This window comes from Drosophila novamexicana, unplaced genomic scaffold (genome assembly GCF_003285875.2).
Source record: "Drosophila novamexicana strain 15010-1031.04,08,12 unplaced genomic scaffold, DnovRS2.1 tig00000877-arrow-arrow-pilon, whole genome shotgun sequence".
Taxonomy (NCBI): Eukaryota; Metazoa; Arthropoda; class Insecta; order Diptera; family Drosophilidae; genus Drosophila; species Drosophila novamexicana.
In genome coordinates, this window is record NW_020824831.1 from 551,620 (window position 1) to 571,568 (window position 19,949).

The 19,949-nt window shown below is 38.1% G+C and overlaps 1 protein-coding gene across 3 annotated transcripts in view; it reads left to right on the forward strand.

Annotated features, from left to right (window-relative positions):
• The window catches only part of LOC115764907 (myb-like protein U), a 51,023-nt gene that overhangs the window by 26,856 nt on the left and 4,218 nt on the right, over positions 1–19,949 (forward strand). The window contains exons 1-2 of one of the 3 annotated variants that reach the window (XM_030708205.1): positions 754–1,422; positions 1,514–1,994. In XM_030708205.1, the coding sequence (XP_030564065.1) occupies positions 812–1,422; positions 1,514–1,994 (1,092 nt within the window). In that variant the 5' untranslated portion in view covers positions 754–811. Of the gene's footprint in view, positions 1–753; positions 1,423–1,513; positions 1,995–19,949 lie in introns of those variants that run through there. The other 2 variants (XM_030708206.1, XM_030708204.1) reach the window with 2 other exon arrangements.

A 19,949-nucleotide genomic window follows, 5' to 3' on the forward strand; every position in this document is an offset into this window, starting at 1 on the left:
TTTCTAAGCCGAGTGTCTGGTTGCCTAACTCGAAACACTTGAGCCTATATATATATATATATAAATATATATATATAAAATATATATATATATTATATGTGTGTATACGTATATATATATAACAGACTCTGCGCTTGTGGCTAATAGCAGAGATTGAAATGTCATTGTTGTCAGCTTATCGTATGAATAAATGCCCCGGCGAAAGATCAGCCGCAGCTAAAGCTAGAGCTCAAATTCGAATGCGCTACTTGGTTGCTAATTTTACATTTTTTTTTCATTTTGCTAACACTTCAAATATTTTCGTTGCTCTGTTTATACCCTGTACATCTTGAAATTGGTTAAAAGGGAGTATAGGCAAGCTGCGAATCCACTCATATAGAGTATGTATTCTTGATGAGAAATACGATTCCAATCGATGTATTTATTTCCGTCTGTTTGTCTGAGATGGCCCTTAAGCCCTCCATTCTCCATTTGTGGCATATAAACACATGTTAAGGTCTTTAAGCGCTGAAAATGTTATAAAAATGCAAACTTATGCCCAAAAGGCCTTTAACAATTAGTTTTCCATAGCTTGTTTTCGTGTTGCATATTGCACAGCTGTACATAGGGTATCTGCTGGTCGGGCCATTCGACTAGAGCATTGTTGCTTGTTTGCTTGTGTGTGTGTTGTTGTTAATTTTGTTGCTTCTCTGTTACTTGTTGTTGTGTTTTGAAAACTACCTCAAAGTACTTCAATTCTCAGTTTTTCACACTCACTCGCTCTCGCTCTTACGCTCTCTCACTCTCTCTCGCTCTCTGTGTCGAAAAAAATATGTTTATCGTTATCTTTTATATCGCACACTGTCAATTCACAGCTAATGTCTTAAGTCGTTTCAAACGCAAGCTAACAACTGCAATACGTATGTCCGAAGATCTGGACGAGCTGTTTTTGTCGCCGATACCGGCTCCAACGCCCGTCGAGCTGCAGCAGTGCATCTTGTTTGGCTTCCGCCGGCGCCTCAATCCCGACCAGATACTCGACGAATGCCGCAGCGCGTTTGGGCCATTTGCGCCGACTGCGCAGTATGTGGCCAGATGGTATCAAAGATTTCAAGATGGACTCTTTGCCATAGACGCGCACGACGACGACGACAACGTGGAGGAGGAGTGGTGTGCGGGTATAGGCGCAGGCGCGGGGCGTGGCCAAACGCCCACCACATGCAGCGACTACAACGACGATGATGATATTGACAATGACCATGGCCTGTTGCCGCTGGTCTTGAATGATTTGCTGGGGCATGGGCATAGCGATAAGGATAGTTATAACAATGATGATGATGATTGTAATCATGATAAAGCTGATCATGATGAACTTATTGATGATGGGCACGTTATTAGTTATTGGCAAGGCTACGGCTATTTGGGTGGCAAGAGGTATGCGAGGTATGCCAGGATCAGCAATAGACTAAGTTTTGTAATCAAAGCCACTTGAATGTTTTCCATTAATTTGCATTTATTTTTTTTCCATCCACAGCGGAATGTCAATAAGTGGCTTGCCGCCATTGCCGAAATCTTTGAGTGGATTCAACAAGCTGCTCGGCTCCGATTCGGGCTTATTGAGCGATGTGGAGTTGCAGCAGGAGCTTAACAACAACAACAACAACAACAACGACAACAAGGAGAACGACAGCGGCAACAAATTAGCAAGCCAAATAGTTAGTGATAACAACAAAAGCAACAACAACAACAACAACTTGAGCGGCGATAAGCAGGCATCTAAAGACAGCAGCAAAGATAATGCAAACGATAAATCAGCCACGGCTACAGCAGAGTCTGCAACAGCAACAACAACACCACCAGCAAAGACTTTCAATGCAAATGAAAATGAAAATACATCAACAACAGCAACGGCAACAACTGCAATAGCCACAACAACAACGCCAAGCTCACCTGCTAAACTCAATGTAACGGGCAGCACTTTGGACGCGCAGATAGCGACGCTGCGCAAGGAAATGGTAAGTCGATTGCCCAGCAGTTATACCCATATATATATACTCTAACTTTAGACGGAAAGCAACTTGATTTAGTCAGGCAGTTTGCAGGCAATGTATCTCGTATCTTAATGAAATTTTCCATATAGATAGATAGATTTGAACATTTTCATTATAATTATAGCAACAAGGAAGCTGAAAAAAATGTTTTGTCTTCTCGGGGCTCTATCCTTAAACTTCCCATGAATATAAACAAAAACAAAACATTTCAAATAGTGTTAAATTTCCTTTATAGATTAAAAAAATATGAGGTTAGAAATTTTCATTACTGGCTTATAACGATAAAAAGAGATTTGCTATAGGTCAGCAATATGAGAAGTTATATGTATGTATGTTATATGGAACTGATGTAGCTTAACTACTTATGGTTACTTTGAAAGCATTTTAAAGGGTTTGTCAATTGTCGAAAAGATGTACTTGGCTTGCACTTCGCTGCAACCAACCTTCAACACAATTCTATGAATTTGATAGAGTAATTATTCATGCAACTCATGGGTAGGGTATATGTATTTCGACCAGCTGTAAAGTGATTTATGGTTACTCTTCTTTTGATCATATTGGGGTTTCAGGGAGCGTCATTTACATACGAAATAAAGCTAAGCTAAGCCAAATTCTGTTACAATCAAAGTGAAAATGAATGAAGCGAACGGAAATGTTTTCGATTTGATTTATTCGTATTTGTTTGCTTGTGTGTGTGTGTGTGTGTGCCAGCCTGTCTGCACATGCATTCCAAAAAAAAGCAATTTCAGATTTCACTGTTTGAAAATTCTTCAGATTTTGGTTGCACATTTTTCATATGGATGTGTGAGTGCAACTTCGAGTACTCGTGCTCGGTATCTTTTTGTTAGTTAATTTTTCATATTTTTGTCTGAGCAATAACAGAAAAAATTGCATTTTGGGCGCAACTTTCTACGACTCTGACTGGAGCTTGACTGATGATGTTATGTGGAGGGAATATATTGGTAGATATATTTATATATTATTATTCTTTTTGCACGTGATCAGCTTTGGATGCAGCTGCGCGCATTTCTATAACAGCGAAAAGAAAGTGTAGACCATGTCGCGATAACTTTCGGTTTTGTTTGGTTGGTTCAAAAGTTCATGAATATTTCAGAGCATTAAATATATTCAGCCATGTTTAAACTCTAAACTTTGACATTGTCGCGCTTGGGACTAAGCTGATTTATAAATGGCCATAAAGCGGGCAAATGGCTAGCGAGTTAGGTCAACAAAGCGAAATGCAAATGCAGCTTTAATTCATTAAGTCAAATTGGCAAAGCAATTATCTTACCAGTTCAAAGAGATAGAAAGATAGATAGAGAGAGAAGTGGAGAAATGGCGAGTGAGCGAGCTGCCCCAAAGCCACGGGGCGGCCTTTGGCTTTAAAGTTGACTAGCTCTTTGTTTATGGTTGGAGTTTGGCGGGGCTAGCTGGCATTTAGCCAGACACTCTGTCAAAGTTGAAAGCGCAGACGCAACGCTCATTTTGTCGTTGGGCTCTCGAAATAATGTATTCATTTGACATCATGTCTTGGGGCATCATCAGCAGACGCGTGGGGCAAGGGGCATTGATGAGCAAATGTCGCTTTAAGTCACATTTATAATTGCGATGCATCAACAACAAAATGCGAAATTAAGCGTGCAACAATTGATGCAAACAAGACGATGCGCAAATACCCTCTAAACATGATTTTAATATGAAGTGAATAAGATGAAAACTGATTGAGATATTGAGAAGAGTGTTACGTTTTTAAGTCTTAAATCGTTTTGTCTTTCAATAATATAATATAGTTTTAAAATTATTATATTCCAATATCTGGGAATAATTAAAGTGTAGGCCAAGGCTGCAAGCCGTTTTTCAATCGAATCTGTTCCCGAAGTCGCCTTTTTCTTTATTAGCTATGAGCCTAATCTTAACGAAAACCAAACTATTTCAAACACCTATATGATTAACACATGTTCCTTAAAGATTATTGATGTGGAAAGTCAGTTAAACTAGAATTTTAGTTCCAGATTTGTTTCGAACCGTGGCATTGGTTCGGACTATGTTCGCAGCCTTGCATAAAATTTCAAAAATATATCTTTTGAAGTATTGTCTGGCACAGATATCTTTTGAAGCAAGTTTCTTATTGATTGGATAGATTTGATTTCAAACACAAATGAGTGTAAGTAAAGTTAGGTAACACAAAAAAAGTAATATTAAGAACATCTTTAGGCTATATTTGGTTTACCTTAATTAATCTCAAAAATGTGTCAAGTTTCAAGCTTAAGCTCCGACAAAGGCCGTTTAAAATAAATATGTTAATTACAGTTCCAATTAAAATTTAATATATTATATAGAACATGTGTTAATTAGCAGGTCACAAAAGCTCATGGAAATTGGTATCTGTATTTGTAAACTTCAACTGATATCCGTTTGCGATGCGGATTCGAATGATTTGAGGTTTCTCACATGCCAGAGACTTAAGGTATTTGGCCAGTTTTGAGCTCTGATCACGCTGATCACGAACTGCACATGGCATTCGCATGTGAATTGTGACACGTTTTGAGACGGCAGCCACCTGACTTGTCTATTGGTCTCTTGGCCAGGCCCACAATGTCTGAGCCAAGCGCTGCTGATGTTTTGCACTTGACCAAGCCTCTGCGGCATCCAACTTTACACATCAACATCAACGTTGTTTTTTTCGTTATTCAGTTGACAGTTGATTTGTAATTTAGTGTTTGTTTTTGTTTGAAAATTTTTGTTTTTGCTGCAATTAAATAAATTAAAATTTGTCTGCACTTGCGCAATAATTTAACAATTTGTAACGCAACTGCGACTTGTTTTTAATTGCAATCCGATTGGGCTTTGTGGGTTACACACACACATTTTGCCACAGCTGAGAGGCTTGAGGCTTGCCAATTGCCGTCTGCCGCTTTTAACCGGGTCTAAAGCTCTAGCCAAAACCTTTCACATTTTATGCCTGTGCTTAGGCGACCTTTTACAAAGAACCTGTTTAATGTACACCTAGGCGTAGGTGTAAAACTAAAACAGAAATTACAATTGTGCTGCGACTGCTGCCGCTTGACTAGGAGCGGCCACGCTTCGGCTCGTATTTGGTGCCCCCCTTCAAAATAATACATCTAGACTATTTGTTACCACTGATTTCGGTCTTTTTTTTGGCCTTTTTATACCCTGAACCCAATAAAAATGGGTAAAAGGGCGTATTGTTTTTATAAACAGGATAACGAGCTGAAACGTTTTAGGCATGTTCATCTGTCTGTTTTGCTTTCCGTATGTGTGAACGCGTCATTCTCGGAAGCAACAAAAGCAGGATTCTTGAAATTTTAAATATATAATCTTGTATGTTATACCCAACATGAATTTATTAACTTTATCTAAATATTTCCTCCCATTAATATTCCCTGAATATCGTTAGGAGCTAAATACATATGTACATTCACATATTAGGAACACCTAATTTTTTAGATACTTCCCGTCATATCTTCCATATACAACTGCTGAAAATTAATAAATGATCGGACTACCGAACCAAATCTAGAATGCAGTTGCCATGCATCATTTGGGGCAAAGAGACGCACAGCTGCTGCTGGGTGGTTTGTTATACATATGTATTTATAAAAGGATATTCAAATGGTTGTGTCCTCAGCTCGGCGCTGGGTTCAGGGTATCTTCTAGTCAAGCACTCCCGACTGGCGTTTTTTATTTTGTGGCCTATTGTGTGCTCCGTTTTGGGCTCCAATTTTGTGGCAACTAAGTACGTGAAACATTTAAGCCATTTGCCAATTTGCATGCCAATTGTGCAATAATTCTGCGACTCTTTTTATTTATTTTTTTTGGGTCAGGCGTCATCTGGTGGGCTGGGCTGCAGTTTACCCTGCCCCTCTCCGTATATCTGTTGCCTGTTACAATTAAATTACAAACGGTGCTATGTGTCTTGTTACCAATTACGCTTCACTTGCTGTTGTTACCATTATTATTGTTATTATTCTTGTTGTTGCTGTTGTTGTTCCAACTTATTTCACGCGTTCAAAGTCGGCTCGAAGTTAAAGCCAAAATGCCGGACAACGCCAACGCGCGCCCAATGACACAGTAATTGGTCATTGTTTTTGCCCAACCATTATGTATACACTGCAAAAAAATGATGTACTATGCGTTTAGTTACGTAATGTGCAACATATCATTAAGCTAAGGCATAGGTGGATAAGTCGTCGTATATAAATCGGAATTCATGTTTGAAATATTGCAAATATAAGGATATTTTTTCTATTAGTTTTTTTTTTAAGTTTTAAGTTTATGCAAGCACTAAAGTTCCGTAAAATATTGATATATTTTGGTGTACACAAAATAAACAATATTTTTTTCGAATAGGTTTCTGTATATATTATTAAATGTAAAAGAACTTGTTTATTATGTATATATTATGTGCATTAGAAAATATTTTAATACTTTAATAGTTTTTTTTAATTATATACATTTTTAAAAGTATAAGTGCGCGTTTATTAGATTAAGATTATGACAGTTTTTTAAATTAAAAATTTAATTTTATAGTGTATATTTTAAGTCGTTAAGCTTTTAACGTTAGTTAGTACCAACGGATAAACATTTAAATGTACTCGTTTACAATTACGCGCGACCTGTCGCCGGGCCTCGAGTTTGTGGGGCTGGGGCTTGCGGGCTTCGGTCTTTGGGCCTGGGTTAGTTTTCCTTTGTTTTTTTGCAAATGTTGCGGTTGAATGATTAACGATTCAAGCTGTGAACTGTTGGTGGGTGTGTAGCACACACAGAAACACACACAGACACATTTTGCAGTGTGTGCTGCAATTATGTTAGTTGGCCGCTTTTGCTTTCAATTGTTCAATTGCTTAGCAGGCGGCAACGATAAAAACCAAAGAAATTGATACTCTTTTGAATCGACATACACACACGTACCCGCACATATGCGGACGCATTTATTTATAGGTTTTTTTTGTTATTATAATTTTAGCAATCTGTCGTTTATGTTCATTCGGTTCAATTATAAAAAACTGAAAGTAAACAGTTGGCTGAAGGTCAGTATGGCCGTTTATAATATTAGATCAGCTTTCAAATATGCCATAAACGCAATTATATTATGCAAACTTCAATTTGTGTCAATTGGCTACAAATGATAAATTGCTATATTTACGATAATAACAACATTTTGATTATGAGTTATGGCAAAGACTGAGTTTTTCTAGGCTTACAATTGAAATATGTTTCGCTCTCTACTCAATAAAATGAATCCTGTTCCAAGCTTAAGCCAGTTGAGAATTCTAAGCGAAAATTTAGTGAGCGGGCGAGAGAGGGTTATAGAGGGAGAAAGAGGGCGAGAAATGTGATTAAAAACAACCTCAAAGAGATAGACAGATACAAGAATAAATGACAGTTAATCACAGAGAGGGGGAGAGAGAGAGAGAGGGAGAATGAGAGAGAGAAAGGGAGAGAGAAAGGGAGAGAAATAGAGAGTGAGATAGAGAGAGAGAGAGAGAGAGGGAGAGTAGGAAAGAGAGAGCGCAACAATAGGAAGGGAGCAAAAAGGGGTGAAGACACAGAAAGAAAAACGGAGAAAGATAAAAAATGTAGAATACAGAGAAAAAGTTAGAGAGATATAGGGAGAAAACTTCAGGCCGAAGGAGGGAGAGAGAGTGATTACTGGTCTCTCAAAAACGTAGCATGCAAATTGATTGAGCTGCTAAACTAGATGCTCGTCAATTGTAATTGCTATGCTGGGGCTGATTTTCTGCTTCCTTGGGCCACAACTCAATTTTCCTTTCATTTTGTATATATATTTCTTTTTATGTTCGAGCTCCGATTGATTTCTAGGCCTAAGCCACTTACATGTAGAAGCTGTCTTGCATATCTGCTCATCTCGAAGCTGTCAAGTATTTTGTAGCTTTAGACAGCTTTCCCCGTTGGCCTTCGCATATTTCTGGGCAGTTGAGATGGGAGTGCTGCGCCTATAGAAAACCACATGCATTCCATATTAATGAGCAGCGCATCTAAAGTCTCGTCAATTACAATTATCCAAGCCAAATTACGCTCAATTGTTGGGCCTTTGTTGTCGCCTTAAAGTGTGTATGTGTGAGTGTGCACCGATGTAGATTAAGTAATAAAATCTTTTTTATAGTGCAAGAAAACGTATAAAACATATACCAGTCAGGCAGCCAGCCAGGTAACAATAGAAGAAAATCAGGAGTTGAACTAATCAACGCATGCGCAGCCATTAGTCCAAAGCCGGAGCAAGAGCTAGCGAATTGAGCCAACTAATTTTCTTGCCTTGGCTTATGGCTGGCGAATTAAATTTATGAACAGCAAAAAACTAGCTGCCAGCTGCCACATTAGCCGCAAGCTAACCGCCAAGACAACCCAGCAGCAGCCGCAGGGCCAGGTTAGTGAGAAGAAATGCATCAAGGCATGAAATGACTTTTTATGGCTTTCCATAAGACGGCCTTGAACGCATTGGCCGCTGGCCGTTCTCTCATTTATTTTCTTTTTTTACCCTGCTAGAGGTTATTCTTGAATTTGTAGCGCATAGAAAATAAACCTCGGACATCATAGAGTATAAATATTCTTCATAGGATCAATAGCCGAGTCGATATAGACAGATCAGTCGTTCGGGCTCTCTGTATCTATGCAAACTCATCTCTATGCTTTAGAAAAATAATATTTTAAAGCTTAAAAGCCTTTTGGATTTTCAAATATCTTGACCAAACTTGACTTTGCTTAGTTTCAATCTGCTGCTTTCGCATGAGCTAAATCTTATCATATATATATCATATCTCATATTGGAAAAACTTTTTTAATTTCCATTTACATATCATTGTAGCTAGAATTTTGGAAAAATGATTTCGTCTGAAATTGCAAGCTTTACAATTCTCCTAACATATCAGCGAAAGCGTATCAATAAATTCGTAGATAAAAACACGTCTAAGCATATATCTGCAAGGGCATTTAGTCTTCGACTTGTCTCATATACTCTTTCTTTTCCGTTTTTTTCTACACTTGGTTTCCTCTCTGTTAGCCAAGACTTCATAAGCTTCTGCGTTTGTTTCATATTATGTGGCACAAGCCACGAGCAAAAGCTAAACGAAATACCACAAAAACACATTCATTCTACAAGCTCAGCGTAAAAGATTCATTTGAATGCGTTGCAAATTTGTTTAATGCTGGTCACACTTGAAGCATCACAGTCGCCATTTTGTTTTGTAGTTTATTGAACCTTTCGGTAAGATCTTATGTATGAGAAACTGATATGCGAACACAAGCTAATGTGCTAAGTAAAAGTTGTTCTTCTGTGATCTATAGGCATTTTCTAGTCAAGCCCCGTATAATTGCGAGATAAGCCGAACTCCTCATACAGTTTGGCGTTCAGAATGATGCATAGAGACTGTTATAAGTGTCTACATTTTTTATATCTTAAGCTTTTCGATAGGGAGGATTTCCTCGAATCCCACAATCCATATCTTAAAGGTGTGCGATGATCATTTTGTTCGTTTTGAAGAGTTTTTTCTAATTTGGGCTGTTATAATTTTGATGCATCTGAAAAGTTGTGCATTGATCAGCTTTGAGCCTGGATCTTCTATAAAAAGGTTCTCTTACCAGCAGGCTCGCCGGTTAATGTTTTTATTGTCATATAACATATTATGTATTAAGCTTGAATAATTCTAATAAAATAAAAACCATTAAAATAAAAGTTTGCTAATTCCATTTTCTAATCAACTTTATTTTCTATCTAATTATGCCCCATCAAGTATTCCGTTTATTTATAGAAGAGGCGGTAATTATTTATATGTTTTGTTGTATTATTTTATTATGTTTTTGCTTCCGTTGTTTGTTTTGCTGTCTTCCGCTTATGACTTACCCTCTCCACGGCTTCTTTAACTTCTGTTTCTACGGTTCGGGTCTTCATTTAACGATGCCGTCATTCCAGTACTTGTTGTAGACCTTTCTTTCGAAAATTTACCATCCGGTGGCGGTTACTCACTGCCGCTGCGATTCTTCTGCCCTGGGGTCAACGTCACCCATAACTGAGTTCCCCCTAGGCCGCCTCTCCACACCTGGCAACCTTTGCATGCATCATGCAAAAAATCAGCGAATGGAACCAATGTCAGTCGCGGTTCAAGTCCGGCTGCGATTATATCACAGGGGCTTGTGTCCAGCTCCCCTACTTTTATTTTGTCTGTAGTGGTGGGGTAAAGATGGTGGCGGGCAGCATGCATAATTAATAACGAAATGATTTGGCGCACTGACATTGGACATTGGCAACGTCCGCAACGAAGTGGGAGCTGCTTGCCACATGGCCACAGCGGGTGGTTCTTCCAGGTTGCCGAGAGATTGACTCAGCTTTTACCCAACTGCTTTTGTTGTTGTTGTTGTTTCTCCTTCTGTAGCGCCTGTCATGACTTCCACTAATGATCTATGCGGGCGCCCAGTTGGCAGACTGGCAGACTGGCAGCCGGGCACCTGCAAAAATAAACTGCAGAAGTTTTCACGTCTATAAATAAAGCGGATTAATGTAAATGCCCTGCAGGGAATGAGGAATTGCCTGGCCAAATGGGAAAGTTCTTGCAGTGCAGCACAAAATTAGCCAGACTTTCAGAGAAAAACAGCACACACAGACACACACACACACGCAGTTATACACTCTTACGGTTGGGTGTAGAATTTGCGTGCGTGCATTCCTTGCCCTTTCACACAGGAAGTGCTTGACGGCTGAAAGCGAAAGTCTGCTGTAAATTGATAGAAAGAGAGAGCAACTGATACAAAGAGAGAGAGAGAGAGTGAGATGTGCTTTAAGAAAATTGTCACTGGATTGTTATTATATCATTTTTGTATTTTTATACGCTCAATAAGTCTGTGCATAATTGTTGCGACGCGTTGGAGGCGACGCTAATTGTGGCAACAGCCAAAAAAATGTTGTCCAGGAAACAGGTTACAGCTCAAGTTGGTTGATATCTCTTGGCTTACATACCATCATCATAATTATCATCATTATCATTGCTGTTGTTATTGCCTTTTCTTGTTGTTATTGTTGTTGTTTTTATTCGTCATTTCTGGCTAATGCCTCGCAACTTAGCCAACTTCTGCTTGTGCGCAGCTAACTGTGAAATTCACTTTTGAAATTCGCTCTGAAGACGAGCGTAAAAAAGTAAACAAATAAACAATTTAAACATGATTTTTATTTTATTTGAACGCCATTCGAAACGCTACAATAATTTTTCGACAATGGCGCCGACAGCTTCAGTTCTGTAGGATTTGTTTACAGCACAGAAACGAATTGTTTGCAGAATTTTGTAACCTTTAACAATTGGTAATGCTTCTTAATGCGACAAGAAAAATAGAAAACAGTTATCTCGCAGTTCCAAAGACTTAATCCCTTTACGGAAATATAGCGAATGTGTGTGTAATGTTAGGAAATAAGATTGTTAAAAAAATAAAAAATAGAAGAAAAACAGAAACAGACAAAAATTAATTCACTCTAAAATGTTACTAAGAATATATATATTTATAAAAATATATGGTAAATAGAATTGGTAAAGTCAGCTATAATTACATTGCAAGTATAATAATTATTTATGCTGTTATTATATATGTCCTGTCAGCCCAATAATATATTTAAATACAAATCTGCGGTATTCTATTAACAACATAAAATACTTTTTAAGTATTTATTTTTCATAAATATTTATAAGGAAACTTCACAAGAAAAAACTTTTAATCTTGCTGAAGGTTAATAAACTTTAATTTGATGAAGCATAGGTCTTGCAGAAGGTTTAAAGCACTTAAACTACGCACAAAGATAAAAGCATAAACAAATGTATTTCAAAACACATTGTTGTTTCAAATAGTTGAACGAATGTTGTTGGCAGATTTCTTCTGGAATATAAAGAAACGATAATTTCTAAAATACTAACGAGTGTTTTTCTTATAATAAACGAATTGGTAGCTTCCTGTTTACATTTTCGATATACGTATATATATTTACAAATACCTATACATTTTTTTCATATATTTATTTTAGTTAATATCAACGTTATTATTTGTTCTCCACTTACTCCACTTACTTTCACCCCGTATATTATATCAGTGCTGTGTATGAAACTGATAACATATTTGTACTTTCAGAACATTCCATTGCCAACACTCAATTGTTTATCCCCTTTTAGTAGCTACGCCTCTGGCTTATGGCCAATATTTATGCGCGATATTTTAGTTTTAAGTGCAGCACTGTGTAAACAATAACTCGACAACCTGCTGCGATTTGCAATGGTTATTTTGTACATTTATTTCTTTAAATGTTATTTATTGTATTGCCCAGATTTGCCATCCAATGCTTTTTATTTTCTGGCTAAATGTCAGCAATGCCGCCGATTCTTTTTGGCCTTTGAGTTTTGTGTTTAAAGTTTAAGCCTTGCTGCAAGTACACAATAAACACACACACAATATTGGGCAAAAGAATAGCGCTGCGCGAAGGTTGAGGTTGGCTAATTGAATACTGAGTAGACAATAGCCCAGTTACCAGAGCAGGCCACTTCCAGCCGCACACCCGCGCCCGCGCACTCAGCGGCTCAGACAAACACGGACACGGCTGCGTGGCTAATTATGTGCGAGTCACTGAAGCCGAGTTCCGTTGGGGGATTTTATACTAATATATATTGTAAATAATGCATATAACGCAATAAAGCTCATGGCGCAATAAGCTTATAATATGCAAATTATCTGCTGGTGGGGTGGAGCGTTTAATATTTTGGACAATTGCAGCAACGAGGTGTGTCACTGTCACAGGCCATAAACACACTTGTACATTAAAAAACAAAAAAAAAAACAAGTTAGTGTTCTGTTTAAACCAAATCGACCCGACGATACCTTGCACATAGCCCATGCAGAAACCCAGGCGCAGGTTGCTCCTCAAATTGTTAAATTTTTTCTTGAATAAACTATGTTTATTGTGCATTGATTCTAAGATCTTAAATCAAGACTTTACAGTGGGTTTTTAAAATTTATAGGATCCATATTTGTCCAGAGCAAATTGCGCCACATGCTCAAAAAACGTATTAGAAAGTTTATATATCGAAAAAAATATGTCGTGTTATCGATAATTTGATATAAGCTTTGACTGCTCGTGCTCTTAGAGAACCTTTTTTTAGTAATTCCTTTAGGAACACATGCCTGTTACAAACATTTATAATGTTCAAATATACCGTATTCCTGTCCGTATTCATTGAATAAACACCATACAAAATTAATATTTTTATAGTTATATATATATATATGCATATAAAACGATTTGTGATAGCGCATCGAGATGAAAGCGTCGCAGCACGTAAAACTCGCATAAAAAATTAATAAAAATTGATGGCAATTGTGCATTGGGGCGGCTGACAAATGCACAAAGCGCCAAACAGCCGCATGACATGCAAAGTGGACACAATGCTACAAATTCGGGTGTGGGGGTGTGTTGGGGAGCGGTTAAGCGGGGCAGTCCGCATGTGGCTCAGTTCAACCAAAACAAACAAATAAACATTCGCTGCGCTTGCAATCAAAATAAAGTCAAACTTCATTCGATCAGGAGGTGGCTGCATATGCGCGCTGTGCATCCAGTTGTTGTCATTAACTTCCAAGTGAAAGTTCGACTTGCCCCCTCCCTGTTAACCATATGTTCCCTGCCCCTGGGGCGCATGCCCCAGCTGCAGTTCCAGCTTTATCCACAGACTATCCAGCCTGTGGCTTTGGCTTGCGTTGACAGTTGCACACAAATTACAAAAATTAGCGTTCACATGCAACGCAGTCGATGCAGGCAGCGATGCCTCCTTAATCTTGGCAATCTTCTCCAAATCCAACCCCTCCCGCTGCCTCTTTCAGCAATTGTTAGTTTGGGTCGCATTTGCGCTTCTGGGGCGCTTTTGTGCAATTAGAAAATGGCAAATGCCAAATGCGGCCATGCAACAACTACAATAACAAACAACCATAACAAAAGCTTACACGATGGGGGCTTACAAGCACCATACATAGCGACAAGTCGCCTCCACAGATTAACATACCCACAGCACCTCACTTAATTTGCCCAGGGCCAAGCAGCCAGCAATTGGCGGATAGGGGGTACGGTACAACCGTAGCTAAAATCTGTTGCAGCATTGAACAATTTACGGTTGCCCCAAAGGCAGCTGCAATATGCAATATGCAACACTGCGCAACATTAGATAAATCACCGAGTGACAAATATGTTCAGATATTAGATATTTATTGTGGTTAGTGCCAACACTCGACTGGTCTTTCTCTTTTTAATCGGAGCATTCGATTGTGAACGCAATACCGCATTTTATCTTAAGTACTATTTACCGTTCATTTCATTACGTACAGCAACTTGCAACTTGTCCTTCATGGTCACTTGGCCAGACGTATGCGACGCAAATGAAGATAACTTTTAAATAATATAATCGCTTAAGTCGGAGATTTTATTCCTTTACATTTTTATGATCCTCCAGAGTAACGTTGGCGTAAAATAAGATTCACAAAAGTCGTAAATGCTTTACCAATTTTCATGGTCCTCCAGTGTAACTTTGGCTTAAAATAATGTTCGCTAGATTCGCAAAAGTTTAACCAATTGACTTAAAAAAGAAACAGTTAATGTCGAAAAAAAGATTGCAATTTGTATGTGCATCGCATGTCCCGTCAAGTGACCATGAGGGTGGAGAGGTAGCAAAAACTGATGAACTGACTTCTCTCCTTCACACTATTCTTTCATACCAAAAAAGTGACCATGGAGATCTTGGTTTTCATAACATATTTTTACTAAGTAATATTTTAACAATCTCAGAATAACTTTTATTACCTTAACATGCCTCACAAAAAGTGACCATGGAAGATTCGTTGCTTGTGGTAAAGAGCAAAACCTAAAACACTGCACACACAAAATAATCTTTTAATTTTATACACCGTATTTTGACATTTGAAAATATAAATCTCCTATCTTATTCATGTTCAATCTCCATGGTCACTTTGTGAAACAAATGCGACTTTTGCCCGTAAACATTGTTGCTCTTTATGAGCATATGTATGCAATAAAAGACATAAAATATATGAAATTTTAAATATCACCATAAAATTATATGCATTTTATACCACAACATTCTATATTTATTGCTTGTTTCGGAGAACATATTCATCTTCAATATTTTATTTCGCCCTTAGGAGTATAAAAGCTCTTGGTTTCAAGCTCTTGCCTGCTTTTCTCTCACTTCTTGTCACATATGTGTGTGCCTTACTTGAGTAAAGCTTGTTGCCAATAGTTTATTACCTTCCTAAACTACACCTTTAATGATCTTTATAACGATCTGCTGGTTCCGAAATGTTCGCACTCCTTAAAAAAAACTGTTTACTGCTGGAAAACAATCAACACCTTTTGGGCCAGACTAATATTTTAATGAGCTGCGCGACGAGTAGCGGCCCCTGCTGCTGCTGCTGCATTTGCTGCAACTGCAACTGCAGCGGCAACTGCAGTGGCAACTGCAGCCCCTAAACAGCTCCTAAAACTGCAACGCAGAGTCGACCATAGAAATTACTTCACTTCGTTTTCGGGTCTGGAATATGTTGTTGTTGCTTTTGCTCGTTTTGTTTGTTTGTTTGGCTTATCAATCAGTGCGGAATCAGGCACAAAAATGTTGCGTAATTTTGCATTGCAGACACAAAACAAAAACAAAAAACTAAATAAATAAAACAAAAAAAAAAACTCACACACAAAAATAAAAACAAAAAAGTTGTACAAACCGTTTTATTTATGGCTTTGAAGCAGTTTTTGGCTACCGTTTTGGCAGGCCAACTTTTATGTTGCCGGTTTGATGCTGTTTGGGGCAGCTGCGTGTGTGCCAGGGAAACTAGTTGGAGACGCTTGCAACGCTTAGATGTGTGTCTTAATGCCACTAGGCGACGCAATTCCAAATGGTTTGCGCCTAGAGATGGAAGCGTGTTAATTCATTTGCTAATAGGTGGCCGGATAATACAAATATCTGTATTTAAAATTTGGTAAATATGCATAAATTGCATACTCAGAAAAAGTGAAAGGGTTTTGAAAGCAAATTAAAAAGGAATTACCGTTTCAATACCTTTTCCAAATACTTGACCTATCCTAACAGTTTTAGAATTTCTATTGAAATTCTAGTTACTATTATATATCATCTACATTCTTTTAGTTCTAAATAATCTGATTCTCAACAAATTAAGGAGACGAAAAATATTGTGCTTGACCCATGCGTTTTCATGCCCGATCAGCAAAATCTATATTCCCGCTTTTGGCTTCATTCAAAATATATTTAAATATGTGTACGACGGTTTCTTTTGCCTGCGCATTCCTGAGGCTTCATATTAGTTGCTCCTGCCTTACTTTTCTCTCCCTCCTAGTTTGTTGTTGCATTAGGTGTTTCTTGCTAACATTACGTCCTAATACATATGCCCCTATCGATAATACGATATGTGTCGCCTCAGGGACGCCCGACAAAGGCCTATAAGTCAGCTGCACAACTGTTAACTCGACGTTTGGCGGTTTGCATATAAATTGAACAAGAAGTAAACCGATTGCAAAAAGATGCGATTCAATTGGATTTGAGTTTGGTTTGGACATGCCAACACGTCGGCTCGTGGCACCCATAAAGAAACCAACATATTGGCCATATAGGTATACGCGACGAGCTTATGAGCCCGTTAGATGAACGGTCTATTGACTCTATGGGATATATATGTATATATATATATATATATCGTTGACATTTTATCGTATTGTACGTGCCGAATTGTACTCCAAAAGGAGTGTAGGGCCTTTGGCTTGGTTTTGGAAGGCGTCAAAATGCGATACGGTTGGGTAACGGGCAATAAACAAGCGACATGTCTAAATATGCCCAAAGGGCGGCGGGGAGGCGACATGGAGCTCAGCGAATGCAAGTGCAAAAATTCCAGTGTTTACAATGTTCTGGGCACGTCAAAATGTCGCCAACGTCTTGGCAGCTACATAAACACATATCTCCATATACTACATATTACATACATACACATACATATATCTCCGTATCTTTGTATCTGTGCAGTTGGCGCTTAAGTTGAAAGGCGTGACTGGTGCATTGTCATCGGTTGGCAAATGCAAATGCCAAAATGTTGTTGTCGTTCGACAACAGCAACAACAAAAGTTGGCTAAATTAAGTTGAAGCAACAACAACAGGGGTAGTAAAGCGTGCTTTACCTGTGAGGGCACGACTAGCAGTTATCCTGTAAACATTAAAAAGAAATATGTTTTTAATTACTTGCTTTTATTGAAATTTTCAATACGATTAGATTGAAATTTGTGTAAAATCGTAAGTATAGAATAGTGTTTTTTGTATTTAATTGAAAATATGGGATGACATCTAAAGTATAAAATATGCACACCTAATTTGTGTATGCCATATGAGAGTTCATATAACCCAATTAGACGTTTTACAATCACCGATGTTTTCCAAAAAAAGCAGAGCCAAATACGAACGATATTGGGAATACTTGGAAACCTTTTGATAATTTGAATAAATACAAATAATTATGTGCCCTTAACACATTCATATAGACATACATACAGATACTCAGATGCCTGTTGATGCTTCGAGCTGCCAAGCCTTTTTTTTGTGAACTACATTTGAATAAAGGGTATATCAACAGCTGCTGCTCAGAACTGTTACAAAATCGCCAAGAAAAAACAAAACAATTTTCGTTTTTGGCCAAGGCTTATCTCTGGGGAGGCGCTTCCGCATTTGCAGCGCATTCTCGGCGGCGGTCACCAAAGTTCACGCTGCAAGAACAACGCACAAATGTTTGAAGTGCTGCCGACGCCCCAAGGCAAAACCTGCTGCCCGCTCGCGTACCCCTCTCTCTCTAACTATATCGCGCTGCCGCTAGCTAAAGATAGATGCAGGCGCAAGCTGCAGACACACATGCATAATGCAACATGTAACAACAATAACAAGAACAACAGCAACTTTGGTGCCGCATGTTGCGCCGTGTGCTCACTAGTTTATGGCCATTGCATCCATGAGATACACGTACTTTAAGGGCTTCTGTCGCGTCGTCGCCTTTTATTACGTACTACTACACAGCTAATGTGCATAACAAAATACTTCCCTTTGCCTTTGTTTTATTTTTTAATATTTTTTAACAACTATTTTTAAACGCAATGCGCTTAAGGCTAATTAAATTTTCAACAACAATTTTCCCTTATCGGTGGCAATTTACGAGCCACTTGCAGCGAAAGTTGTTTCTTTTTTAGCTTTTGGCTAATGTCGCCATATGTTGGGCTTAATTACACTCTCCAACACACCCTGATTACAGCCGCGTGCGGCCTACCATCTGACCCCGGTTGGATAAAGAAAGAACAAAAAAAAAACGTTAAGAACAAACGCTTTTAAAAACTCATTAATGCAAAATTTGTGGCTGCCAAGTGTTGGCTGCTGTCTGCGTTATATGACTTGCAATTTACATCTCTGAAGCTCATGGAGCTCACTTATATATGACTTTATGAATGTATATAAATAACCATGACACATGCCTCGACAATAGTTAAAAAGATCCACAGCAAGCTAAATCATTGCTGAGACATGACATTTCTTTTAAAAGTTTTCAATTCGATTTTATGAGCTGAATAGTTTTTACTGCTCGTATAATATCTATTCTTATGTTTATTGGCTTCTAACTTCTCTAATTGGCTCTTTGATTTTGTATTGCCAGTTTTTCACTTATTTTGCAATTTCAAATTAAACAATTCCCATCTTGGTCACGTCTATATATTTGCATGCAAAGCTATGAAGGTCATATCTTTAAATCTTGGAAAATAAAAAAAATTGCACTTTGAATTCAAATAAAATGGAAATAAAATAACGAAATCTGCCGTTGATTGCGCTTGATAAGGCAATAATCTATACACAGATAGAATGCACTTTAAATCTATTATGCCTTGCTGTGAAGTAATACTTTGAACAAGGTTGCATACGGTATGCATTTTTAGTATAACGAAATTTATATATTTTTTAAAATTTATTTTTAAATGTTTTTCAAATTTAACATTACAAATTTCACAATAGATTCCAGCGCAAAATAAAAGTTGTATATATATATATATATTACAAAAAAATGGGGTCGAAAAATAGACAAAATTCATATTGATACACAAATAAGTGTTAAATCTAGTTTAGACAAGATTTATTATCATCTATCCGATCTTTTAAGCAGTTGCTCTAAACAGTCTGTCCAGTGTTGGTCAACAGCGTTTTGTATCTGTGTATCTTGTATCGTGTTGGCTGCGCTTGTCATCATTTGCTTGAAGGTCAAGCAAACTGTTTGCTAATTAAGTAAAATTGTAAACAAAACCAGTTGACGAGTGTTTTTGGTTAATTACAAAATGATGCATCGCAATGCTTCACTGACATTGAAGTGAGTAGTTTATGAGTAGTTGATGAGTGGCTGATGAGTGCAGTGGATGACTGCTTGGTCGCATCTCCGTGTAATGCTATATGCAAAGCGTATATATTGCGCATACGCTCTGTGGGCACAAAGTTCAAAACGAAGTTGGACTTGGACTTCTATAACACAGAACTTGTGACGCTTCTTCTTCAGTTTGTTGTTCTTATTGTGGTTGCGATTTTCCAATAATTCATATAACGCTGCGAAGCCGCAAAACTTGGGCAAAGGCGGCGGTGTCTGTGTTTGTCTTCCGCAAACAGATTTAATACTCGGCTACAATATGCAAAATTCCATTGGTTCGAGTCGAGGTAACTTTTTCAATATTTCATTCGCTTTGCCCGCTTCATTTGCGTATTTGCCTATGGATATTGTGATTCTTTGTGGGCCGGCAAGTATTGCGGAAATGGGCATATACCGACGGCTGTA